The sequence below is a fragment of the Anoplopoma fimbria genome, chromosome 16 (genome assembly GCF_027596085.1).
Source record: "Anoplopoma fimbria isolate UVic2021 breed Golden Eagle Sablefish chromosome 16, Afim_UVic_2022, whole genome shotgun sequence".
Taxonomy (NCBI): Eukaryota; Metazoa; Chordata; class Actinopteri; order Perciformes; family Anoplopomatidae; genus Anoplopoma; species Anoplopoma fimbria.
This window is the reverse complement of record NC_072464.1, coordinates 17,293,211-17,319,809: the sequence shown is the minus strand read 5'-3', so window position 1 is coordinate 17,319,809 and position 26,599 is coordinate 17,293,211. Positions and strand designations below refer to the sequence as shown.

Sequence of the window (26,599 nt, the reverse complement as noted above, 5' to 3'; positions counted from 1 at the left end):
TACTACTAAATTACTATATTAGTAACCCGTATGCATTTGTTTCTATAAGGAAGGACAAACATGAAACATTCATAAGAAAATATTTTGAAACAGCCATCCATTACTTATAAAGCAACTTTATTTCTCCTTTATCAGCAAATTATTTCGGTACAGCAAGCACCATTTCAACTCTGTGATTATCTTAAACTATAACAGATTGCCTTTGTAAAGTCCAAACCACGTGTAACATCGTCGTCTAGCCACGCGACACGTTCAGGGCAACACAGTGAGATGACTCAAAGTTATGTTGTTTATATATCTGCACATTGTGAAAGTCACTTACACAAAGAAAAGTCACTGGGGGAGCCCTGCAGTAAAAGGTACACAGTAAGAAACCAATAGGTGCATTCAAATAACAACCTCACCTTTCAATTATAGTTAAGACTTCCTCAAAAAGGGAAAAAAATACCAGCACATTTAAATTGAGCACATGCAAGACAAAAGAAACAAAAAAAAAAATACATAAAAAAATAGCCCATGTACAATTATACACACAAAATAAACAAATGTATTGACAATGATAAAGATGCAAGTGCAACAGAGCAAAAGTATACTATGTATGCTCCTCCCACATACTACACCATGTTTCCCAATTGTGATTATGCTTTAGGATAGCAAAACATTTGTCTTATTCCAGGCTACTGGAGCAAGGTTTCTAAGATGAAGGGTCTTGATCCGTAGTCCTGTAATCAGTGTTTAGTTCTCTGATGTCTGAATAACAATGGATTCAGTTCTAGCATGACGGTTTGCACAGTCCAAACAAAGCTGTAAATCTTGATCTCAACATTTAAAAACTACTACAGCTGTCCACAGTCTGTGATGACGAGCTTCTTAGTGGGCTTTCCTCCCTTCGTGCCCAGCTCTCCCATCTGTTGCACGACATCCATGCCGTCCCGGACCCAGCCGAAAGCCACATGTTTGAAGTCCAGGTGTTCGGCTTTCTTTAGGGTGATGAAGAACTGGGAGTTGTTGGTGTCGCGTCCACGGTTGGCCATCGACAGGATGCCCGGGCCCGTGTGCCGAACGTCAAAGTTCTCATCCTCGAACTTGCTTCCGTAGATGGACTTTCCTCCCGTGCCGTCGCTGTTGGTGATGTCACCAGCCTAAAGAAGGACCAATGGGAGACTTGTTAGTTTAATTACACTGAAAGTCTGCTATATACAAAAAACACCATCATAGTTCATTGTTCTCTCAACTAGCACCTGACACTAAAACATCTGAGAAAAGATGTGAGGGTTCAACAACAAAGATGGAAACAGTCATGGATAAGAAAAACGTTTGCTGGTGTGGATTATATTTAAATGAATCAATTTTACAACAAATTTGTTCGACCATTTTCTTAAAAAATTGACATTTCAAGTGCTGAAAGCATCGGGCTGTCAAGAGGTGACCCACAGCATATTTATTACTGAACTAGGACTATGATACACTTTTGATGCCTTGTACCAGATGGAAATCCTACATTTTCACATCACATATGATGATCATGTTAGATGCCAGTACGTGATAAGGCATATTTTAAATAGCAGCCCAAACTAGCGAATCACTTTACTTGAAAAAAGAAATAATGGGAATTTGTTTTGCCAAGTGCAGATTAAGCATAAATATACGAGTGCTAAATCTAAAAAATAAATGCAGTGAGAGGAGAATGTCTATTTGTCAGCAAATTCCACAGCTCCGTTTTCAAGAAACGTAGCATTGCACAAATTTCACGTGTTAAATATGGGCAAAACTGCCGTCATATATGTGATCTCCTCACCTGACACATGAAGGCAGGTATGACTCTGTGGAAGATGGAGTCCCGAAGCCCGAAGCCCTTCTCCCCGGTGCAGAGAGCCCTGAAGTTCTCCGCCGTCTTTGGGACGATATGGGAGAACAGCTCTACGGTGATGGTTCCCAGCGGTTCGCCGTCGGACGTCACTTCGAGGAACACCCGAGGGTTAGAGTCTCTGGAGTGCTCCTGAACTCTGGACATCTGCGGCGTTGACACACACGACTCATCGCCTTCATTTTGGCCCGTGCGGCTCTGACACTCGCAGAAGGTCTTCTTGAAGGCTTCGGTTATTTCCGGAGTTTTGAACTTGGCCGCCAGCTGCTCCACTACGCCGTCGCCATCTTCAAAAACAGAGGGGGAAGACAGGAGAACCATCAGTGAGGACTTTTCCAGGACATGCTTTCCCTGATGATCTAGCTGGTGTGACAGACAGGGATGCGCCTCACACCAATATGTTCCTCTCTTTGAAAGTCTGATCTAAAAGACGTGCAGTCTATGACTATAACTTATCAATGAGAAATTACACGTCGACTTTAGCAACTGAACCAACCCTGCTAAATTACCCACTTAACATTATTCAACCGCTTAAAACTATCTGGGAAGAAAGCTAAATTATGTAACATTATCGAACCTGCACATGCTCACGGTGTTTCCACAACATAACTGAGAGCAGCCTATTCAAAGAACTCCTGTCCATGAACTCCCATATGAAAGTTAATAAGATCCTGAACATAACTTAGCCCTTTCAGATGGAAGTGGTACAGGCTTTCTAAGCACAACAAAAACAGGCTAATGTTGAAATACTTTTCCCTGACACAAGATTTTCCAGGATATTTTACTTTCTCAGTCATTCTCCATGCGTTTTCAACGACAATTTAAAAAAAAAAAATTGTTTTCCAGGATGCGTGGGAAGAACAAAAGACATAAAGTTAATTCAAATGCAGGTTATTAATGTAAAGCTGGATGCTACTACAAAAGCTAGCTAATTAACATCAGATTAAAGAAACTAAGAACGGACAATCGCAGCACAGACTTTGCATCAACACTTCATGTGTACCTGAGTAGTCGGTGGCGGTCCAGATCAGAGCGTTAGCGGAGGCGTTCATGGGTTTGAGCTCCATCACCTGTGTGATGGTGTGGTTGGCGCAAACCCTCAGCACCTGCTCTCTTCTCATCAGGATGCGGTAGAAGCGTTTGGTCGGGTGGAAGAGGATCTTGAGGTCGCCGATGCCACGCTCCTTCCACTGGCCGAGGTCTCGGTCCCATCGGTACAGCTTGGCGCGCTCCTTGAACAGGATTTCCTCGTCCTCCTCTCCAGACTTTGTCTCCACCTGAGGGACGCCCGATGACACAAGGTTGAGGCGTAGTCCTGAGCGTCATTCACTAAACTTCATCTTAATGTATGAAAATGTACCAAAAGTCCAGAATTGTACCTCTGGTAGTGACACGATCGGCTCAAAGTGAATGTCCACATTATTAGACGCGTCCTCTTCATCGCTGCCATCCTCACCGCCGGTTTTTGGCGCTGAGGACACGGCGCTCCCAAATACTGTTGCTCCGGCATTTGCCCACGAGAAGTTGGTGTCTTCATAAAAGAGAATGAATAAATATGTGGTGAAATATGACTTTGTTGTGATGTATTTGTAACGACGGTCAGTTGTCAAAAGACAATCTTAAGAAAAATGTAATTGCTGAAGCAAACCTGAAGCTCCAAATGCAAAAGCGTCTGTGGTTTGGGCCAAATCAGCAAAAGAGGAGCCTCCTAACGACTTGAAGCCAAAGTCGGAGAGGTCTGTGGTGGGAGCAAAAAAAAAAAAAAAAAAAAGAGAACTGTCATGAAATACTGGATTGAATGCAGTTTCTTTGATTCCTCTCATTTTTTGAATGCAGGATTCAACTAGACACAACAACATGAACATCTAATAATAGACGCACTCAAAATCTTACTTAAGTAAAGATTCCGGAATATAAGTATAATCAGCAAAATCAATGAGATATATGTAACCAAGAGAAACCATATCAGTATTTATAGTCTTGTGAGGATGATTGTTGCAGCAGGTGGATTGTCAGCAGCCCAACATCTGTAGTAATGAACAGTAAGTGCTCTATACCTTGACCGGCAGTAATTGAAGTCCCAGTGGTGGAGTCTGGTTCTGGGCCCTTCTTAGTGGACAGGTCAATGGGAGAGCTGCTGCCAGGAGCTTCACTCTGAGTCTCGGTTGGCTGGTCTGAGGTCTGCTGCTCCGGTGTAGACGAGCTGACTGCATCTTCTGCGCTGCTGGACGACGGGCCAGATGTTGGTTCTTCTGGAGCTACAGCCGAGCTGCTGGAGGCCTTTTCAGTTTGGTTTAACTGGGCATCCTGAAACAATTTAGGAATTAAACTAGAATGATACAGATGCTCTCTTGATGCTACATTCACAAATAAACTGGTTTAGGCGAGACACACGAGGCAAAACATTGTTTTATCATGCACTGAATCATTTTGAGATTTAGAGCTACTTTGATTTTGTGACATCTTCTTCTTCAGACTAGTTCAAAAAGCATCCAAGATACAGATGTTTATTTAACTGCACTCTCTTTCCGTCTCCAGATTTCTCCAAAATTCAGTAAAAGTTAATAGACTGTATGGAATTTTGCAATACTTATCCTTAAAATTACATTTTCTTAAAGATTCTTTTTTGCTTCATATTCTGAGCCAGAAAGACTTTCCAGTGTCATTCATATCTATATTTTGATTATTTATTTTTTACAGAGGGTTTTGTTCATATATATTTATAGTGATATATAACTTTTTCTTTCTAAAACTATGTAACAAAAAAATTTGACAGCACTTTCGAATTATTGGAGTGATAAAAAAAATTTATATATATATATAGATATTTCCTCTGTAAAAACCTTTGACTAATATGTCACCAAAAATGAAACATGAATTGTAAACCTGGCTCCAACCAACGTTCAGATTTCTGTTCAAGAAACGTATGCAAATGAGCACATATGTAGTAAGATAATGCCTAATATGCATATTTAAAAACACAATTTCAAACAACAATCACAAAAGAAAACTTGTAATACAAAATAAATTATTGCCTCAATGTAAGTAATTAACAGGGTAACTCTAATGGTGACATTAGTTAAAATGTTAGCCTATTCTCTCCTTAAACTAGCTCAAAGTTAAACCAAATGTACTCGCGGCTTTAGCCAAAATAAGTTAAATTAAATGAATTAATTGTTTCCTGTTTCGTAGCCATGGTATAATAATGCACTCTGAGGTGTCCAATCATTGGGAATAAATGAACCTTTAACTAGTCCATCACTATAAAAGAATACATGACCTGCTTGCATTAATAAATGTGTGACCTGGGTATTACTTTGACGGGATTAAACACAGTTACTGTGTTTTTGAATCAATACTTGGCAGCTGACCACATTTGTACCCCGTCATTGGTATAATTATCTGCATAAATTCAGCGCCCTTTCTAAAGCGTTGTGTCGGTTACCAGGTCTTGATGCGCCCTGCGGACTTCTGTCTCAAAGTCCTCGGGCTTGTCGTGGTCGGGGTCGCTGTCTGTGGTGCCCAGGCCGCAGAAGAAGGTGGGTGGAAGCTGGAGGCTCTTTGCCTTCTCCTCCTCCTCCGGAGTCGCCTTCTTTTCCCACACCACCTGGCAGTCTGACTCTGTATGCAGAACACACACGTTTAGGGCTTAAGAATGAGTGGCAGGCGATGTTGGTATTACCTCTGACTTTGTCCACAAACTTTGCCATGTAGAGAATAGTGTACTGAAAAGATTATTCATCTATCAAACCCCTGACAATGTCTGTGAAATGAATAGAACCAACATGATATTTGAGAAATGTGAGGGCGAGTAATTGGATAAAATAGTGTGTGTGACAGGATATGACATACATACCATCACCACATGCTGCAGCATTTTTCTCAGGAGGATCAAGGTAAAGCGTTCCGTTCAAGGCGTTTACTGCCGACTCAAAGTCCTCATCTGAAAATAATAGAAAAGAAAATCCTTAATGATCACTTTTTTTGCCATCAAGTAAGATGATGATCCCACAGTTCGAACATCAATCCAATAGATCTTAGACAATGCCAGTGAGCAAGAATTTAAGACAGGTTTGTGTTTGCTTTGTCGACTTCTCTGATTGAAGCATTCAGATTTACAGCCCCATGATGGCCAGATTTACAGACATTTACACATTTTGAGAGACAACTGCAACAAACTCCACATATTTCTTTTACATGTTTTAAATCTGAATTAAATCTAGTCTTTATTTACAATTATTTATGAATTTATGCGTGAAATGTACATTTAGTAATCTCGCAACTTCATGAAACATGGCACTGATAAAGCTGCAGAGCTTTTTCACCCCTCTAACAGGATGTGTGTGGTCACACTTTGCTTTAAGGAAATTAACTGAAGATAAATTGATACAAAATAATAATAAAATAATAAAAATCTTTGGAAAATGCAAAAAGAAAAAGAAAATTTAAAAAATGAAGCAACACTTAAAATTAAATGAGTCATACGAGTCTTTGTTTTTTTCCGTGGTCTCTTCAACAACACAGTTTGATACTCTTGTTTCTTATCTTTTGGTCTCACCATCAGTTTGGTCGTCGCTGGTGTAGCCTGGTTCATTCTGGTAGCAGAAGAAGGTGAGAGGCAGCATGAGTTTCCTGGCCAAAGCCGCCTGCTCAGCAGTGGGTTCCCTGACGTACACAACCTCCACGTCCGAGTCCTCATGCGACTCTGCACTGCCTCCCGCTGCCTGAGGCGGCCCTATGACAGAGAGATACAATAGAAGCAGACCAACAAAGTGAGGAAGAACCGCTTAGAGGAAGAAACATCAAACTGCTTTATCCTCTTTATAAATCATAGGCGTTAGTTCCACACACAAAAAAATCATGCACAGCAAAAAAATGAATAGCATGCATTTGATTTACAAATCAAAGACAAGTTTTACGAAGAGAACATTTCTGCATATGTCCGTCTGTTTATTTTCTTATTTTATCTGACAGACTAACTGTAGGACACATGGTTCTGTAGCATTAAATACCTGAGCTCTAACTCTAATTAGCCTTGCTGAGGTGCACATCGCCGGCAGAAGCCAGACTAAACGGGGAATTGCATTTCATGCTGTTGCTCCACATCCTGCTCTAAAAATGGCATGTGTGACGTTTGCAGAGTCCGAGGAAACGCTCTCCGAGGAATCTTCTCAGCTCGCCTTACAAAAGACATTCCCTGATGCGTCTCCTGTTGCTATGCAAAAGTTTGATTCAATCTACCGATTCATGAAATGAGAGAAAGTCAAACTAAACATAACTGGACATTTGCTCTCTGGTAACTATTTAAGACCACAAACTAACAAGATACGTAAAAAACAAACTTAATGTTTAAACAAATGTTTATGAATTATTTAACTCCATATGGCCCTGATGAACTAGCAGATATACTCCCTCCTGTGTGCTACATGAGTTTTGTTAGAATTACTAAAATTCTTTGTAATATTAAAACGGCACCTCCACACACTGGACATGCAACTCATTAGCATGAATGTTTTTTCCACTCCGTGCATTCCAGGTTATTTCTGTCTAGTGATAAGGGCCAGCCAGGTGACAGCTGAGAAGTGTTAACACACACTGCAGTGATTAGAGTACCTGGGGGTTCAAATTGGGTTGTTGATGTGCTGGTCCAAAAAGCCATTGGGTTATCTTTGAAAAGCCTAAAATCCAGCCCTAAAGGATGATGGGTTGTTGGGCGAAGAAAAACTAATTGTGAGGCTGGTGTCATAACCATAAAACACAGCCAAAAGTGTTAAAATGAAAATGTGACCCTGGAGATAATTATTTTCATAGTTTTACTAAAAAATAAAGGTACAGAATATCTTGATATAATGAAACAATGTATAAAGAAGCTGCATGGGGAGGAAATGAGGAATACAATTTCTGTCCTAGAAAATGTTGAGATGAGTCTTGGCTGGGTAAAGATTACGCTGGAGCAATGAGATGCAGATGAAACAAGACAATGGAGTAAAACTCAAATGAACAAAAACAATTGTTATGCTCTCTCAAAAACAAATCACAAAAATATGAGACTTTTTCTTTACCTTTCTCTGGGATTTTGAATGCAGGTGATGCCTGGCCAGGACGTCCAGAATCTTTGGCTTTAGACCCGGATGCCGATTCCTCAGTCTCAGAGTGAAAATTAGCAGAGCCAAAAAACTTCTGAAGGCTTTGTTTGCCAAAGACAAACTTAGGGGGACACACTACTGTCTTTGAGGAGTTGACTGGACTTGGAGACCCCGCTGCACTTGGCTTACAATCGGGGGGAAGCTCCGTACGTTCCTTTGTGGTCTCCTCCAGAACAGCGATGGCCGCCTTCCCACACACAGGTGTAGCCGCCTGAGGAGATTCTGCAGGTCCACTGTCTTGAGGTGAGGCCGGCCCGGGTGTCACCTGAGTCATGAGTTCCCCTTGTTCTTGGGCAACATTCGCCTCTTCGAATACTTGTTTGAATGCGTTCGCAGTTTCCTGCAGCTTGAATCTCACGGCCAACTGCTCAATATTACCCTCTGCCACCTCGGCAAAGTCCAAGGCACTCCAGACCCAGGCCTTCTCCGCTCCCTTCATGGGTTCCAGCTTCATGGCTGCTGTGATCCTGTGGTTGGCACAGATCTTAAGTACCTGGTCTCTCCTCATTATTAACCTCACTCGTTTGGTGTCAAAATTCTGCAGGACTTTGAGGTCTCCAATGCCCCTCTCCTTCCACTGACCCAGCTCCTTGTTGTAGCGATACAGTTTGGCCCGGTGACTGAAGACCACCTGTTCGTTTTCCTCCCCTGTAGAAATCTCCACCAGATCAGGCAAGGGGACCACAGGTTCAAAGTACTGTCCGTCCCTCTCCTCATCCTGGGTTACATCCTGCTCGTCATCGGTACCGACTGAGGCTCTGCTCAGGTTGAGCTTAGCAGGAGACTTGGAGGGGCTGATGCCGGGTTCGAAGCTGAAGTTGAATCCACCTGTGGATTCACCAAAGCGGAAAAGGTTTTTCCCCTGGGGGCTGCTGGCAAGAGGAGAGGCATAGGTCGTTGAGTCAGCGGTATCATCCAAAGCCTCTTCTCTTAGGTCATAGTTATCCCACTCTAAGGTGGCGGCGGTGGTTTCAGCGTGAGGCTTGATTACAAGGTTTGAAACGTTGCTGGATGATGTAACGTCTCCTTGTGTGTCATCATCTTTGATCTTTGTTTTATCGTCTGTCAAAAAGGATTTCAGGTCTTTCAAACCAGACTTCATTTCCTCTGCTTTCTGAATGAGGCGTGCCGTTCTGCCTGTGTCAACGAGCTTGTGAGGGGTTTGTAGGGGAATGTCCAAGAGAAGTCTCTGACACTCTTCAAACTTCTCCTTAAACTCCTCGGCAAGCTCTGGGGTTTTGAACTTGGCAGCCAATTGTTCCAGTTTAGCGTCCCCATCAGAGAAGTCATTGGCCAACCACATAAATGCTTTGTCCGAGCCTGCCAGGGGCTTAAGGTTCATGGTGGTGGTGATCCAGTGGTTGGCGCACACCTTCAGAACCTGCTCTCTTCTCATCAGCACCCTTAGCCTGCCGTTAGAGTTGTTTTTCAGGAATTTAAGGATTCCCACACCCCGCTCTTTCCACTGACTCGTGTCCAAGTCAAATCTGAACAGTTTGAGACGCTGAGAATAAAGAACCTGTTCGTCCTCCTCCCCCGTCACCAGGTCCACCCTGTCAGGCATCTGGACCACCGGCTCAAACTGGATATCGTCATTCTCCTCTGTTTTGTACATGTCGTCATCTTCCAGCTCATTTGTGGCTTCTGCCTTGGTGGGGGTTGTGAACAACTGCTTACTAGCCCCAGAGAAGCCTTTGCAATTGCGGTTGTTCTGGCCAAACTGAAAGTCTCCTTCAGAGGAGTCTGCCAAGTCAGCAAAGCTGAACGTACTGGTTATTCCAGAAATTAATGGGTTTTGATCGTGCTCGGTTTGGCCCTCTGAGGGAGTAGACACATTTTCTTGCTCCTTGTGTTTGTCAGCTATGCTTTTCAGAAAACTAGAGGCTGACCCTGATGGAGGCATCTGATCATCAGTAGAGGGAGTTTCTTGTGCGGAGTCCTGAATGCCAAACTTGAAGCCACCAGCTGCAAAGGGCATTGAGAAAGAGAAGCCTGAAGCACTTGTGGTATTTGATCCTGACGGAGGAGCTTCAAACTTAAAAGAAGCAGCTGAGCTTTTCTCTTTGTTTTGACCAAACTGAAAAGCGCTGCTGGTTTCAAAAGGAATTGTAAATCCAGTCCCAGCAGGCTGGCTTGAGGAACTTTTGCTGCCAAATGAGAAGCTGAAAGTGGAGGCCGAGGGAGTAGTGCTGGTTGTGCTTTTAGCGTTGGGATTCTGTGTTTGACAGGCTGCACACTTATCAGCAGAGGCATTGTTTCTCACCAGACAAGCGTCACAATCCCATTCCCCATCCTTCATGGCAAACATGTCTGCTAAAGAGGGAGTGGTACGTTTGGAATGACAGGAAACACATTCTGCAGCTGAAGCATCATTTCTGACCAGGCAGTTATTGCAGTCCCACTGCCCATCATTTTTTGCCAAAACAGCCCCAAATCCTGACCCTGCTGGCAGATGTGATGCTGCTGGAACCCCCTCTGTTGATTTAGCAGCAGGGTTGGGGGCGTTACAGGCGACACAATTGTTAGCAGAGACTTCATTTCTTACTTCACATGCACTACAGTCCCACTGCCCTGGCTTCTTGCCAAACTGGGCCCCAAATCCAGAGCCAAAAGCAGATATAGATGGTGCATCTGCAGTTGGTGCCGTTTGTGCTGTCGATGTTGTTTGAGGTGAGGTTTTAAGAGCTTTACAAGAAGCAGGGTTGGGGGCGTTACAGGAAACACAATTGTCAGCAGAGACGTCATTTCTTACTTCGCACACATTACAGTCCCATTGCCCTGGCTTCTTGCCAAACTGAGCACCAAATCCAGAGCCAAAAGCAGATATAGATGGTGCATTCACAGCTGGGGCTATTTGTGCTGTTGCAGATGTTTTAGGTGTGGCTTTAGGTGCATTACAGGAAACACAACTGTCTGCAGAGGCCTCATTTCTTACTTCGCACACATCACAGTCCCATTGCCCCTGCTTCTTGCCAAACTGAGCCCCAAATCCAGAGCCAAAAGCAGATATAGATGGTGCATCCACAGCTGGGGCTATTTGTGCTGTTGCAGATGTTTTAGGTGTGGCTTTAGGTGCATTACAGGAAACACAACTGTCTGCAGAGGCCTCATTTCTTACTTCGCACACATCACAGTCCCATTGCCCCTGCTTCTTGCCAAACTGAGCCCCAAAACCAGAACCAAATGCACCGTCCACCACGTCGGTAGGTTTTGAGGCGCTGGTGCCAAATGTAAATGAGGAGGGTATGGATGCTCCAAAAGCACCAAATCCAGTAAATGTAGAGCCAGAAGCAATGGGTTTTGATGAATCGGTCCCAAATTTGAAAGTGAATGGACTAGCTTTGGCTTCACCGGCAGTTTGAATGTCTGGCTTGGATGAAGAATTGGGATTGGCACTTTGACAAGCGGCGCACCGCGCATCCGTGGGTTTATTTCTGACACAGCAAATAGTGCACTCCCATTCCCCATCTTTAAGGGCAAACTGGGCTGCCAGTGATTCAGAACCTTTCAAGTTTTCCTCTTTCTTCTCCGGTTGAACATGCTCGTTTGCTGAATTGAGAACAACTTTCTGGGCTTCCTCAAACTTAGATTTGAAAAGTGATGCCTCATCTGCCGTTTTGAAGCGGATGGCCAGTTGTTCAGGCTTAGGCTCTTCATCTGCATAATCAATGGCATTCCAGACCCAGGATTTGTCAGAGCCAGCATTTGGTTTCAAGAGCATATCGGCATTGATGTAGTGGTTTGCACAGATCTTAAGGACCTGTTCCCTCCTCATTAGGAGGCGGACCTTCCCTTTGGCGCTGTGTTTTAGGATTTTAACCATGCCGATGCCCCGCTCCTTCCACTCCTTTGTGTCTGTGTCAAATCGAAACAGCTTTGCCCTGTTGCAAAACATTTCTTCCTCCTCCTCCTCACCTGTTTTCACATCTACTTTATCAGGAAGAGGTACGATGGGTTCAAAGTGAGGACCATCTTCATCCTCCTCACGAGTGCTGTCATTGTCGCTCTCTGCTACTCTTTCTTCTTCTGCAGCCGGCGCTGCAACCCCAAACGCTGGCTTGGTTACATCCCCAAATGTAAACGGCTGCTCCACATTACCAAAAAGATTTCGAGTTTGTGTGCTCTGCGCAGAATCAACAAAGGAGAAGCCAGTAACACTTTTATTCCCAAAGGTGAAGATGCCCCCTTGGCCGGGGGGTTGCTCATGGGCAGGAGGGTTCTCTGGGACAGAATCTATTTTAGAGGGAAAGTCTGACGTAAGAAGACCAAGCAGACTTTCACTGTGCTTGGACTGGGAAGGTGGGAAAGTGAAATCTCCATCGTTGGATTTGAAGTTAGAGTTGAATTTAAAAGATGATGAAGGTGTTGACTGGGCAACTGCCCCTGCTCCAAAACTGGGCACTTTGGGGACTTCAGCAGGCACCTGCTGGCTGAAGGAGAGCTTTCCGAAGTCCATAGGCTTCCCCTCGAGGGTCTTGGGTGGCTGAACAGGGACTACAGATGGCTTGGTGAAGTAGCCAGGTTCAGGCAGGGGAGGGTTGGTTGTTTGTTGGTTTACACTCTGCCCATAATATTCCTCACTATATGGTGACAGAAGGCTTGTGGCTGGGGATTCAAAGCGAAGAGGGCCTCCGAAGACCTGTTCTTGAGGAGGGTAAATGCAGGGGGGTGCTGTCTGCAATGGAGGAGTATGAGTGGGCTGCTGGTAGGCATACATGTGCTGCTGAGGTGGCATACGGTTCATATTATACATTGGACCCTGTGTGAAGAGAGGGAAAAAATGTATCAAATGTAATTTAATATACTCAGAACAAGTTTATTACTGTGAACAAGTGTTAAATAGTAATAATTACCTTAGTGGGGGTGACATTTGTTGCTGTGCGCAAGAGATACTGAGAGTTATAAGCTGGAGACTGGTTGTAGTACATCGAGGGGGCTGTGGTGGCAACTTGAGAGAGAAAAAAAAGGGATAGATGTACATCAAAAAATATATATTTCAACTATTTCTATCAAATACTTAGATAGACACCAGATACAAATATGGTAGTATAGTATAAGTATAAAAGTATTCATGCATTGGTTCAGTGGAGTGTGCTGACCTGTAAGAGGGGCCCCATGGTAGGACTGGACTGGGGTAAAGGGCTCCTGAAGGCCCTCGGCCCCGTAGCTCTCACCATACATCTTGTGATGAGGGGAGCTTGCGTTTCCTGAAGAGTTGTGTCTCAGATCATGAACCTCGTTCTGAAAAAAAACAAAACATGGAGCTTTATGAGAAGTGACTTAATTTGACATCTTTACCAAATATTTCATTCACACTAAAAGTGGAATAAGTAGAATATACACATCATTTACCAAGTTAATCTTATGTTAATTATTGTAGACTGTCAAAGAGTTTCCAGGATTTGTTTTTACCTCAACTGCAGTTAGAACCATGCTTTTACTTGAAACAGACCTTAATTTGTAATTTACAGTGTCTTCTAAATAAACTTTATCACATGTGAGTAAATCTGATTGGCTCAAATTTAATTCAGTGCTGTAAATTCAAACACTGCCTCCATATTTATCTTTTGTTGATAAAGTCAGTGCTACATACCCATCTATTTCCATCAGGACATAAAACACAGTTGTACTATACTCACACTGCAACACTGTTGTCAGCCTCTAATTCATGTCTTTAAGAGAAATCAGTGGGAAATTGTGTGGAATATAAAAAAAAAAAAAGATGTTTAAACTCTTATCCTGACCTTGAGGGCTTCAACTTGCTGACAAAGCATCTGGAGGAGACTTTTCTGGTCCTCCACCCAATGAGGTGGTGTTTTGGGAGAAATCTGAACGACAGGGGAAAGAAATTAAAAGTCACTCATTTGTGTTGTGAATTGATATCTCTGTGATGAATACAAGAAAACACTTAATATACAAATGATATGAAGAAATCTCTGATTGTTCTCTGAATGAGCATCAATGACCTGAACCTACCAGGTGTCTTTTTGAAGGAGAGATGATGCTTTTGTTAGGAGAGGGAGAGGAAAACTTTATGTGGGACACTGCAGTAGAGGTTTCTATGGGATGAGCAGGGCTGGAGTGGGCCGGTCCTCTTCGACCCTCCTCCTTCTCCTCCTCTTCATCCATAGCCTCCAAACTCTCACCCAGCTGCTGGTTCACATCATTCAGGAGGTCCACAATTTCCTCCATGGAGACAGGCAGCTGGGACACAGGTGTGATAAATGGTTACACAGCTGCAGAGTTGTTCACATTAACAAGTAAAAGCGAACGGGACTCACCTTCTCAATGTCATCTGCATTAGCATTGTAGATCTTGGACAGGTAGGTCCTGAACTTTTTCAGAAAAGTGATGCACCTGTCTTGGGTCTCCTCGACCCCGTTGCTGGCCTCCTCTGAAAGCCGCTGGTAGATCTGCCAAGGAAACACAGCACGTTGTAGATAACAAATATCAAAAGGCATGTTCAGGTGTCAGAAGAACTAACATGAAGCAATCAGATATCATATATTGGTTGGTTGAGCAGTGTGGATTTTGATGAATGTTAGTAAAATGTTTTTTTGATCAGAGATTCTCTCAATTATCATTCTTTTTTAATCGGGAGTTGCTCCAGATAGCAGCTCGGAGGATGTATGTACTAAGGTTACATTGGAAGATGCATTGAGAAAATATATAATACTGTCAGACAGACCAGAGGTGGTTTAATTTTACTGTACTCACAGTTAATACCTTTGAATTTCCACCCGTTTTGTCCTGCATTATTCAACTGATATGCTCCCAAACTGCATGCTTATTTTGGCAAAATATCCACTATGTTTGTTATATATTCTGAAGAAGATAACTGTCAATAATTATTGCCAATGCACAATTTCTGCTTGAAAGGGAACTGTTGGATAACTAGATGCCATGCATGAGAGTAGGGAATGAGCTGGTTCTTGAAACTGTAAACAAACCTATATAAAACAATGACTGAACATAGACATCCGATGTTTAATTGAGATGGTTGTGAGATACACAGTTAAGTTCTGTAGAAGTGTATGACTTACCTGTGCCAAATGCCAGATGGATGACATGTTATTGATGGTTTCCAATGTAGCAATGGCCTCCTCTGTTTTGCCTTCAATGTCAAGGAGAACCGAATACGCAATCTTGGCTTCCCCTTCATGGCCCTTCACAGAAGAAATCTAAAAAGGAACATGGACATAAACATGTACAATCTGTGAGCAAACCTGAAACAACATGGAACAATCATTTTCCCCCCAAACCTTAAAATCTAAAATACTCTTCCTAAGATCCAAATACAAAACCACTTACTGATTAAAAAATGTCAAAAAAAACAAAACCCTGTAAACCAGCTTACAACTATGTATTAGGATCAATCATACTTTAAATTATAAACTAATAAAAGCGAAAAATAAAAGCAATACAAAACAATGTCTAAGCGCTGTAACATAAATAAAATAAATTCTTCATATCAATAAAACAATGAAAGTATAAAATGCTTACAAGGTAAGTTCTAAGTTGATGTTTATTTGCAGGCAATACCAAAAACCTCAACAACTAAGTCGATTAGTGGACTTATTGGTCTTAGTCGACAAAGATTTCTTAGTTGATTAGTCATTTATTTTTGCTTTTTTCATGATGATTGACTTATTTCAAAGAAACTTATGAGCACTTCTCTGTTAAAGTGTTTCTTTGGTGCGATTCTTTGTGGAGAAACTCAGTTTTACAGAAAAATTCTTAGTCAGTAAAACTGTATGAGTGGTAATCGACTAAGAATTTCTTGAGTTGAAGACAGCCTTAATCTTTAGACCTAAAGTTTACACTGCCTCACGATTTGAGAGTGCACACAAGAGGCGCCCACCCATTACCACTTATATCCAAACTTTCATATAATAAAAGAAAAACCTGACAGTATTAACCTGAATATCTTTGGAGGGAAAGTGTATGAAGAGGGGCTCAAGGGGTTCCGGTATACTGCGTCTGTTTTTGATCCTTTCCAGCAGTGGAAGTACTACTTTCCAGTAGTGGACACTGCGGCCGATGTACTCTTTCTGGTCGTAGTACGAGTTCACTCCATCACCCTGGGTTGATAAGCATAAAAAACTGCTGAGCATCAAGAAAGGAAGATAATCCTGCCACATTAGCTTGATGCAGGGCAGACAACATAAAAAAAAAAAAAAAAAAGGTAAGACAAACACTTTATGCACTTTTGACTGAGTTTTTTCAGTTGTTACAAATTCTACCATTAAACCAACGTACACATAGTCAGACTGTCTGGACAGCTTAATCTTGTTCACATTTAACAGCTGACGGGTCAGTGACAGAGGGGAGCAGGTGGAGAGGCACGTGTGTCGTTGCAGTTATGTAGCAAAGTGCTGAGTTATCGGAGTGCTATTTCATTTAATGCATGCACGACTGCGACCCACAACTGATCTGGCCTTCTTTCAAGCGGAGCACATTAGTAATGTTTTAAACAAACAAAGTTAATCATATTGAGATATTCATATTGATTTGCATGCAGCTGTCCATCTCTAAACCTCGTTATGCTTTGCCTTTATGCCGTTTTATTATGCTTTCATTCTGTTCCCCTTTCTCAATAACCTGAATCTTCAAAGCATGAGGCTATAGAAAGTATAGTGCTTTAAAGTAAACTTCCATTTGGCCTACTGTAAAAATACATAAATGCAACTAGATCAGTATTGGAAATCTCCTGCAACTCCATCTGCGTGTGTGAATGTGGCTGTGTTTGTACCGTCTGGCTGAGACACTGTGCCCAGTGGATGGCCAGTGCTGGTTGAAGCCCGTTTTTCTCGCCGGCCCTCAGAGTGCTCAGTCCATGCTGCACAATCATCCGCAGTTTGGCCGACATGCCAGGACTACAAGGAGACATGCAACAAAAACAGTGAATACTAGGACACACATTTTGTAAACTAAAATGAGCAAGTGCTCTGTTTTGGCCCAAATGTGTCACTTATTGGGATGATGTGATGCAGGCAGACGAAATGTCTCCTGTGAAAATGTCATGTTTGTGCCTCAACACTGATACTGTCATAAATAGGTTGAATGCTGGTTTAATCAAGTTGAAGAGGTCATTCTTGCTTTCTGTGATTTTAAACCGTTACTGGCAAATTGAAAGGAGATTATTTTGGGAAAATGTTGAAGGAAAAGTATGTGTATCAATTAGTAACTTTAATTAGGGTCTATGAGAGAACTTTAATTAGGGTCTATGAGAGAAATTACAGCAAATATTTATATATTAAGTGGTTGAATATATTAGGATCCTTAAGGATCCTCCCAAGTAGTTTCCTGATCCCTGATAATTCAACAGTGTGAACATTTTATTTTGGTAAAAACACTGTTTTTATAACTCACGCTGTTCGTTTGTTAATGAGGCTGTAGATGGCGTCCCACCACTCCCTCTGTCTGTCGGTGGTCAAGAGGCGAAGGAGTGGGAGAGGGAGGCAGCGAGGCTCGTAGAGCTGCTGTTGTTGCTGCTGGTTCACTCCGCTGCTTATCTTCGCCGTCTCCTGGAGCTGACAGTGGCTACAGAACACCACACCGTGTAAAAACACCTAGATGGAGTAAAACAAGAGACGTAGAGGTTTACATTTTGGTAGAAATTATCAACTGCAGTAGCAAAACAAAGAACGAGTAGCAAAAAGTGTCATTAATCAGTAGGTACTGTTCAGTATAGTCAGTGATAAAAGTTAAGTTGGCCAATCAAATACAGTTTCAGAGGCATTTTCCATAACATTGATGTATACATTTTAGATAGTTATGCATTTAAAACCTTTGACCGTGCATTTTATACAAAAACAGCAAACTATAAAATACAATGATACATACATTTAAAGAGATTAAAGAAAAAAAGACCACTTTCTAACTAACTTGTCCTCTCTATGAACTATTACACACTCACACACACAGCCAAAGACTCAGAGTCTGTCTACCAAATCAATTGTAAATAATGCACCGTATACATTGTTGCGTATTTCAATGGTATAAATAAATGTTCCTGTTATTCACACCTTAAAAATGTATAATTAGATTTCCTCTTGGGAAGAGCTGAAAATTGGATATTAGCCAAAAACTGTATCTGAACACAGATCTGAACTGAATCTGTAAAGTTTTCCTGCAAAGCTTCATCCTCAGCCAACACGGGTCCACCTACCTCCAGGTCGAGCAGGCAAATGGACTCTGGTGCGTTGGTGTCCAGTTTGGAGGTTTCCAGAGTGAGCCTAGGAAAAAGCTGCTGTAGCCAGTCCCGCAGGGCTGGTCTTTGGGCCAGCAGGGTCCACTGAAGCCCCAACCAGCTTAGATGTTGCAGGTCGCCAGCATGCAGCAGGATGGAGCCTATAGAGGAGGCATCAAAGTTATTACAGTGTAGAACAGAGTAGAGCTGAGTAATCTGGTGATGCAATACATATCATGATACAGGGGTTTAAATAAAGTACATTGCGATACTTTTCTTGTAGCCAAAACATTGGGATCTACATTTGCCTTTTTTTTTTTTTAACAGTACCTGTAACATCAAACGTCAACATATTGATATTTTCTTAAACCACTGTTTAGGATTCCCTTAATTGTCAAAATTAACTGCTTGTATCCAGAAATATTTTGGTGCCAAGGACTACTGTGTTATAACAGTGAACAGAACTCTGCTGCACTTTTAGTTGACCTGTCTAAGAAATCGGATTCTGAAGACCACAACACCTTTTACAAAGACACAATAACTAAATGGCAATAAACTGGTTAGGAGTAGTTTTGAAAGTTAATTGTGACAAATGAAATACATTGTGAAATTACACATTTAATTGCTTCAGACTACTTAAGTGCTCAGGCAGATTATTGGTTTCGTACCAGCGTCACATTTGACGAGCTGAGACAGCTCTGGAGCCATGGTGCTGATGGAATGAATGTCATCATTGGCAATAAAGGAAGATCCAGTGGAGGCCTGTGGTCCAAACAGGAGCTCGAACAGAGACTCCTGACCACTAGGGTTCCCAAACGCCTCCACCACCTTTGCAGAGAAAAAAAAAAACATTAAAAAAGTATGAAAAATCTGTTTATCAGTGCTGTCTATGTCTGATATGATGCAGAAATGAGTGATGTTAGTGTTGGACTGCTAAGAGAATGCAAAAGTGGATCTTTCATGATTATAATTAAGTGGTATGCACCTGTATTGTAAAATCGCACGGCTATAACCTTTAACTAAACTGAACTAAAGGTATAATACAGACCTCTCTGATCAAGGTAGATGAATCAGTGCTCAGATTCAGCAACATGTGACCAGCCTGACTCTGCCGGTCGTTGGCCAGTAGCTCCAGAAGCTGTGGGGCTGACTGATCTCTTTTGGTCACTTTAGCCTTTGGTCTCGGGACCTGGTGGAAGGACAGAAAAAAAATATATATGAATAAACTGTATTCAAAGGTGTCTGACCTTGGCTCCAAATAAAGTCTGTAAGCTAAGAAACTAAGACATTTAAAGAACAGAGACTGCATAAACTTTTCTTGCAAGGCAGCTGTCAGCTGTTGTGCAAGTGGGCCACAGCTTTGAAGGGTCCTGAGTACATTTGTATCATTGCAAAGGGTGCAGAACTTCAAGGACATTAAGCAATAGTGTTTTTGTTCAATAAACGACAGGCTGATTATAGGACAACCCCACTTTTATCAACACATTTTGGTGACGACTAATTCAAGCTGATTTTTGTCTAACAAGGTATGGAAATCTATCACACCTTTAAAACATATGGTTACGTCTATATGAAAGCAAAATATATCAATAAAAACAAAACAACCTAACAAATAATCATTTTTGTAAGATTTTTCTACTTAACCATCTTACAGAGAATCTGTCAATTAACCAAAATTAAATAAGTTACTGGCTCTGGTAACGGGCTAGCCTCTTTCCTGAAAGGCAAATCAGCTGGTTTGGTGTGTCAGTACCTGGTATGCCAGCAGGTAGCACAGTGCAGCCAGGTCAATGACAGCCCTCCAGGTCTGTTGGTGATCCTGAGCCAGCTTCAACAGCAGTGTGGCAGCATGCAGGTAGAGGTGACCTCTCATTTCCATGAACACCTCACAGAGATCGTCTGTGTGGCGGCCAGCGATGCTGCTCAGCGTCTGCATAGCCTGGTCAAAACTACACACAGAAACACAGTTTTAATATACAGAAGTTTCCGTGTTTCCCCTTTATTTATTATGCAGCAACACTGCTGAGAATTCATATCCTCTGGTTGTGTTTCACCTTAGCCTTTAAAAATAAACAAGGAGCAGAGCAGAGGAAAGACAGGTGTAGTAAAGGTAAAGTGGTACCGGTTACAAACAGGTTCAGTAGAAATATGGTAAAGTGACAATTTGGAATTGTGTGTTCTGATTAATTTGGAATGCAGTTAACACACCAGTCATGATGTTTTAATGAAAGCTCAACACCTGGTATTTTTCCCCAGGTGTTTTTCACCACTGTTGTGGAAGACTGAAATAATGGTGGCAACAGACATATTTTCAACAAATGACATAGTCATTTTTTTTTAAATAAGTGCTGTGCGGTGGATCTAATTTATGCTGAACTAAAAGAGTGTGAAATTTGAGAACGGAAGTTGGTTTGGTGGTAGCTGCTAGAATGAGTGTATGGGTGGGTAAAAGAGAAGTGTGACAAAAAAAGATGTACAAATACAATATGAATACATTGTGAAACTTTGGGTTGGGTGAAACTACTCTCAAATCCAAAAAGGAGAATAAAGGGGATTTTAAAGTTAGATTTGATTTTTTAAATGCATAAACAACCCAAGGACCTCAACGTGACCTACCATGTGAGCGCATCGAGGCTCGGCTGCATGCTGCTCTCAGACAATGTGATTCTTAGCAGGCTGCTGTGGGCCAATAGCAGCTCTCTCTGGAGACGCCGACACATCTTCTCATTACTAGAGACGCTGGGCTGAGCTAGATACTCCTGCAACAAAGGACATTCATTTATATGTATTATTTTGAAGTTAAGAAGGTTAGATGTAAAGATATGAAATACAAAGAACACCATAGAAGCTTTCAAATATGTACACAACTGCCCGTCCATGCTGACCTGCAGTGTGCGCACCACAACTGTGTACCATTCCAGGCTGTTGCTCAGCAGGCCTCTTTTCTCAGCAGCCAGACAGTGCTTAACGGCTTCATCCAGCCGTCCGTCCTGACAGAACAGCTGCACCAGCTTCACGTTCACATGAGTGTCAGCTGGTCTCGCCGCCAGCTCGGCCTGGAGGAGGTCGAACAACCGGTTCCAACCCGGCTGACCCTGACGACTCAAGAGACGCTCCTGCATAGAGCGATAGTTAAAGAGAAGTTAAAATATAGGCATAAGTTGACTTCATCAGTTTACTGATGGGGTGAATGATAGAGGTTTTTACTGGATTAAAGGAACCTCACCTTCAGGTTGAAGACTGCAGGGTTTCCTGGAAGCAGTTTGGCAGCTTTCTCCACCCAAAACTCCGCTCTGCTGTCACATTCCTGCTTACTGACCAGTAACTCAGCCACCTTCAGCACCAGATCCCTTTGGGCTGGGTTCAAGTCCACTGACCGCTGCATACACACACACACATAGGGGTGAGGTTTAAAAAAAAACAAAAAAACAACTAAACCTAAACATGAGAGTCTAAGGCAAGAGGGTCGATAACATTGTGCAGATTATCAAGCCCTCCGAAGCAAATTTTTGATTTTGAGCTAAATACAAAATGAGTTGGGACACCGATAATTTTGCCAACTAATCGACTGGAAACCAACTTTGTTACAGTAAGCATTACCGTTGATCAGATTTTCAAAGCATGCATACAGTCAACTTTATAAAGTGAGTTATACAACTATAACAATGCAATGCAGGTGTGGATAGGACTATTAAAAAGTTTCACTGCTGGTGCATTTAGGGGCATTAAAGGGATAGTTCAGGTGTTTTTAAGTGGGTTTGTATGAGGTATTTATTCATAGTCTGTGTATTAACTACAGTAGATGACGGTCAGTGTGGCCCAAGTTTGGAGAAACAGACAAAAAAAAAAAAAAAAGTGTCAGCACGAGAGTAAAGCAATATAATGTAGACAGATGTAGCAGCAAAATATATTTTAGATACCTAAAAGAAAGGCCCACTTAAAAAAGTAAATAACCGTTTTAAAGTGTGCGCTATATTTAGAATATGTTCATTGCTTCATCTTGCTGTCAAACAGCCCTTTCCAACAGGGAAGTGAAACGAAAATGAACTTATGTAGACTCTCTTCAAAGCCACCATACTCCATTCCTAACAACACGATAGATAAGTTTCACTTTCAGTTCAGTTCTCATTTGGAAAATATACAAAATATAGCGTACACTTTAATTGCTGGTACTTCTGTCTGTTTCTCCAAAATGAGGGTGTGCAGACCTCCATCTACTTTACAGAATATATGTCTGTGGATAAGTAACTCATACAGCCCAACTTCAAACACCCAAAATATACCTTTAATGGGCATTTAATGCTACCTTTGATGGAGCCTACTGCATCTCAAACCAAATTTGTTTTCACAACTTTCACATTATTGACATTGTAGACGGAGGGAAAAATATGTAAAGCTTTGTGGTATTGCTATGAAAAATGGTAGAAAGCATACATAAAAAACTGTATGGTTGGACCACCAATAATTACGATTGGTACCAAACAGACACCTTGTATTTTCAAATGGATACCTTTTTTCATTAGTACATTGCTGTCATTTAATTTATTTAGATCTGTGCACTTTCTATGAGGTGGAATTGCAAAACTTTGGGAAGTTTTTGGCAAACCCCATTGACTAGGATGCATTTATGCTGACACACAGTCATAATAGGTTGTCTGCACGCACAAAGAAACTGAAATATTAGGAATGATGATGTTAGGAAAGTCAGATCCCATCAGCACAATGAGCTGTAATACTGCTACATATTTGTATCCACCCTGTAGGTTTGTCTGCGTTCAGGTTTACTCATTTAATGTGTTGCTAATTGGATGGGAAATGAGCCGACTATTACGAATTACCTGATGTAAATTTGCATTTGATAAAACCAGTCTAACATATATATTTTTTTAATGTAGTCGATTTAAGTGTCAGGAAAACCGTAATTAAGCCTTGGCTTTCATTACTGGGCGTCTCCATCCTGATCTGACCACTATTACATAACATAGACCCGGTAGAGCCGGTTCATGATACAAAGCCCTTTAAACCTGAACGCCTCTCATTCACCAACGCAAACAATCAATACACAGTATAAGCTGTCCATCTGGAACTCTGAACATCTGACACTTATCACATGTGGACTGGAGGAGCCAGAATTTAAACTGCCAACTCTGCAATTATTGACTTCAAATGCAGGCTTTGTGAAAGAAATGCTTTGCACTTTTTTTCTCCAGTGACATGTTCTTCCTACCTTGTAACATCCTACTGCCTTGTTGATGTCTCCCTCTCTTTCAAAGAGCTGTCCAAGGAATTTGTGTGCTTTTGGATCCCTCTCCTGGACTTTGAGATACTCTGATACATGTCTAGGAAGAGCATGAAAAATGCAAGATTACTATCATTATAATGGAGACCTCTTGAGAAGCAATTAAAAATTCAATCACCAACAGGGAAGCTTTTGTCCTTACCTTTTTGCCAGTTCATATTCCTTTGCTTCGAAGTACAATTTGGCGAATAAAAACCCTTTGACTGGCTTCTATGGAAAGAAAACATTCAAGATGAATGAATAATATGAGTAATTGTATTCATATTTATCTTGCTTGTTATGTTAGCTAGCAGACACAAAGATAACATCATTATTCGTCTCATTGGGATGCATTATCCTGGATACAAATGACCCCTCAGTCTTGATATGGTAAAAGTGAACAACACATCATCATCGTGGCAATAGGATTATCTCCCCTTATGATTTAATGCTGGCGCTCCTTCCCAAGACTGGCTTATGTTGCTGAGGTTTCATATTTACACGGGTAGATATTAGGGTAGAATTTATTTTGCAAAGTTAAAAAGCATAAACCCCAATTTCAAATATGATGGTATCAGTGTCCACAAACAAGAAACATTGAAGCATCACCGTATCAGCATTTTAATTCAGTTTTCAGACTGGAGTTGGATTTAGAAATACAGTACCAGTCAAAAGTTTGGACACACCTTCTCATTGAACTACTTTGGAGAATCTAAAATATAAAACATACTCTGGTTTGATGAGCATTTGTTTGTTTACCACATAATTCCATATGTGTTCCTTCATAGTTTGGATGTCTTCAATATTAATCTACAATGTAGAAAATAATAAAAAATAAAAAAGACCATTGAATGAGAAGGTGTGTCCAAACTTTTGACTGGTACTGTACATTGTAGATTAATATTGAAGACATCCAAACTATGAAGGAACACATATGGAATTATGTGGTAAACAAACAAATGCTCAACAAACCAGAATATGTTTTATATTTTAGTTTCCTCAAAGTAGTTGAATGAGAAGGTGTGTCCAAACTTTTGACTGGTACTGTGTATATATATATATATATATGTTATTATATTATATTTTGGAACATTTTATCTATATATACAGTACCAGTCAAAAGTTTGGACACACTTTCTCGTTCAATGTTCTTTCTTTAATTTTTTTCTACATTGTAGATTAATATTGAAGACATCCAAACTATGAAGGAACACATATGGAATTATGTGGTAAACAAACAAATGCTCAACAAACCAGAATATGTTTTATATTTTAGATTCTTCAAAGTAGTTGAATGAGAAGGTGTGTCCAAACTTTTGACTGGTAATGTATGTATATATATATATATTGTGTTGATAGTAAGTCACTGGAACATTTGCATCTTTGCATCAAGCACCACAATGCAAATACTCCAACTTCTGGATTTCATTTATTTACATAGTTTATTTTCATTTTATTTAGTTTACTGTGATCCAATACCAAGACCCCCCCCCAAACAATGTCAAATAACCTAAAAACTATAATAAAAAACAACAACCCAGCTGTCATTAACATCTCCATTTAAAAGATTCAACAAAAAAAAACCACGTGTTCCATTCCGAACGTTCAGTTGTCGGCGTGACGTCACCAGCCAGATAACTCCTGTTTACAACAAAGCCCCCTTCTGACGTAAAGTAACTTCTGACGTAAAGTAACTTCTGACGTAAAGTAACGTAAAACGTAACGTAACGTAAACTACGTAAGCGGGGAGGGCGGTAACGTGACCAGCTCAAAATCAAAAGTTAGCTGTGCGAGCTAGCGCGGCTAACTGGCTCGTGCTGCCCCCCCCCCCCACACAGTGGCGCGCGATTTTCTGGAGGACCAGTGGCGAGCGGCTAGCTAGTAGCTAACAGCTAGCGGACGGACACAACAACAACAACAACAACAACAACAATAAAAACACACGTGTTGCCGGTTTTAACGGCGTCTGAAGGTGTCCCCCGGTGGGCTCGCATGCTGGTCTGACGTGACGGCGGCGGCATGCTAAGCTAGCGTTAGCCGCCGGGGCTCCACTCACCTCTTTGAGGGAAGGAGAGGAGCTCTGCACCGAGGAGACGTAGCGGTCCACTTCAGCCTTACTCCGCCGCATGACTCCGCTCCCAAACAAGAAGAGCAGACGCTTCTAAAACCGACGACCGTGGCGCATAGAGTCCCGAAAGTAACACAAGACCGACATTAATATCTGCTCCACTGTCACGCACTGCGCAGGCGCACTACGCTCAAATGGAAAGACGGTCACGTGGTTGGGTGGGGATGAGCCAATGAAAAGCGAGTATTCCGTATGACGCGTGATGACGCACTTTATTTTGAAGGAGAGGGTGGGCTGACTGAGGGGAGCCATCCGTCTAGACCAGTGGTTCTCAAGTGGGAGTATGTGAGATTTAAAGCAGTGGTTCTCAAGTGGGAGTATGTTATTAGTCACATTACTATCCCTATTTTCATGGCTATAATTCTACTGTAATAATTATTATTATATTCCTTTATTGATCCCCATGGGGGAAATTCAAGTGTTGCAGCAGCTCAACTACACAGACACAGACAATAAATACACATACTATACAACTACACAGACACAGACAATAAATACACATACTATACAACTACACAGACACAGACAATAAATACACATACTATACAACTACACAGACAATAAATACACATACTATACAACTACACAGACAATAAATACACATACTATACAACTACACAGACAATAAATACACATACTATACAACTACACAGACACAGAATAAATACACATACTATACAACTACACAGACAATAAATACACATACTATACAACTACACAGACACAGACAATAAATACACATACTATACAACTACACAGACAATAAATACACATACTATACAACTACACAGACAATAAATACACATACTATACAACTACACAGACACAGACAATAAATACACATACTATACAACAAAATAAAGATAGAACAGGAATAAAAATTGCTGCTGTTATTATAAGTAGTCTTAATATATGAATCATTTATGTCATATACATTGAATGTGTTGTATCTCTGTTATGCTGCTCATTCTGTACACATGACATCTGT

The 26,599-nt window shown here is 41.4% G+C and overlaps 1 protein-coding gene across 2 annotated transcripts; it reads right to left on the bottom strand.

Annotated features, from left to right (window-relative positions):
- Positions 1-76: 76 nt before the first annotated feature.
- On the bottom strand, positions 77-25,758 carry ranbp2 (RAN binding protein 2). 2 transcript variants are annotated; one of them, XM_054614937.1, is made up of 29 exons: positions 25,540-25,758; positions 23,647-23,711; positions 23,433-23,544; positions 21,432-21,584; positions 21,091-21,321; positions 20,822-20,964; positions 19,959-20,154; positions 19,254-19,394; positions 18,874-19,033; positions 18,185-18,366; positions 17,386-17,585; positions 16,766-16,889; positions 15,933-16,094; positions 15,057-15,194; positions 14,295-14,426; positions 13,990-14,217; positions 13,758-13,841; positions 13,113-13,254; positions 12,867-12,961; positions 7,930-12,772; positions 6,426-6,602; positions 5,724-5,810; positions 5,313-5,488; positions 3,925-4,174; positions 3,516-3,605; positions 3,247-3,398; positions 2,871-3,144; positions 1,799-2,154; positions 77-1,142 (listed from the first exon to the last, which is right to left on the bottom strand). In XM_054614937.1, the coding sequence occupies exons 1-29, from the start codon at positions 25,609-25,611 to the stop codon at positions 837-839; spliced, it is 9,471 nt and encodes a 3,156-aa protein (XP_054470912.1). In that variant the 5' UTR covers positions 25,612-25,758; the 3' UTR covers positions 77-836. The 2 variants fall into 2 exon arrangements, with proteins under 2 accessions (XP_054470912.1, XP_054470911.1); XM_054614936.1 differs by having other exon boundaries at positions 78-1,142; positions 23,647-23,714.
- Positions 25,759-26,599: the final 841 nt, after the last annotated feature.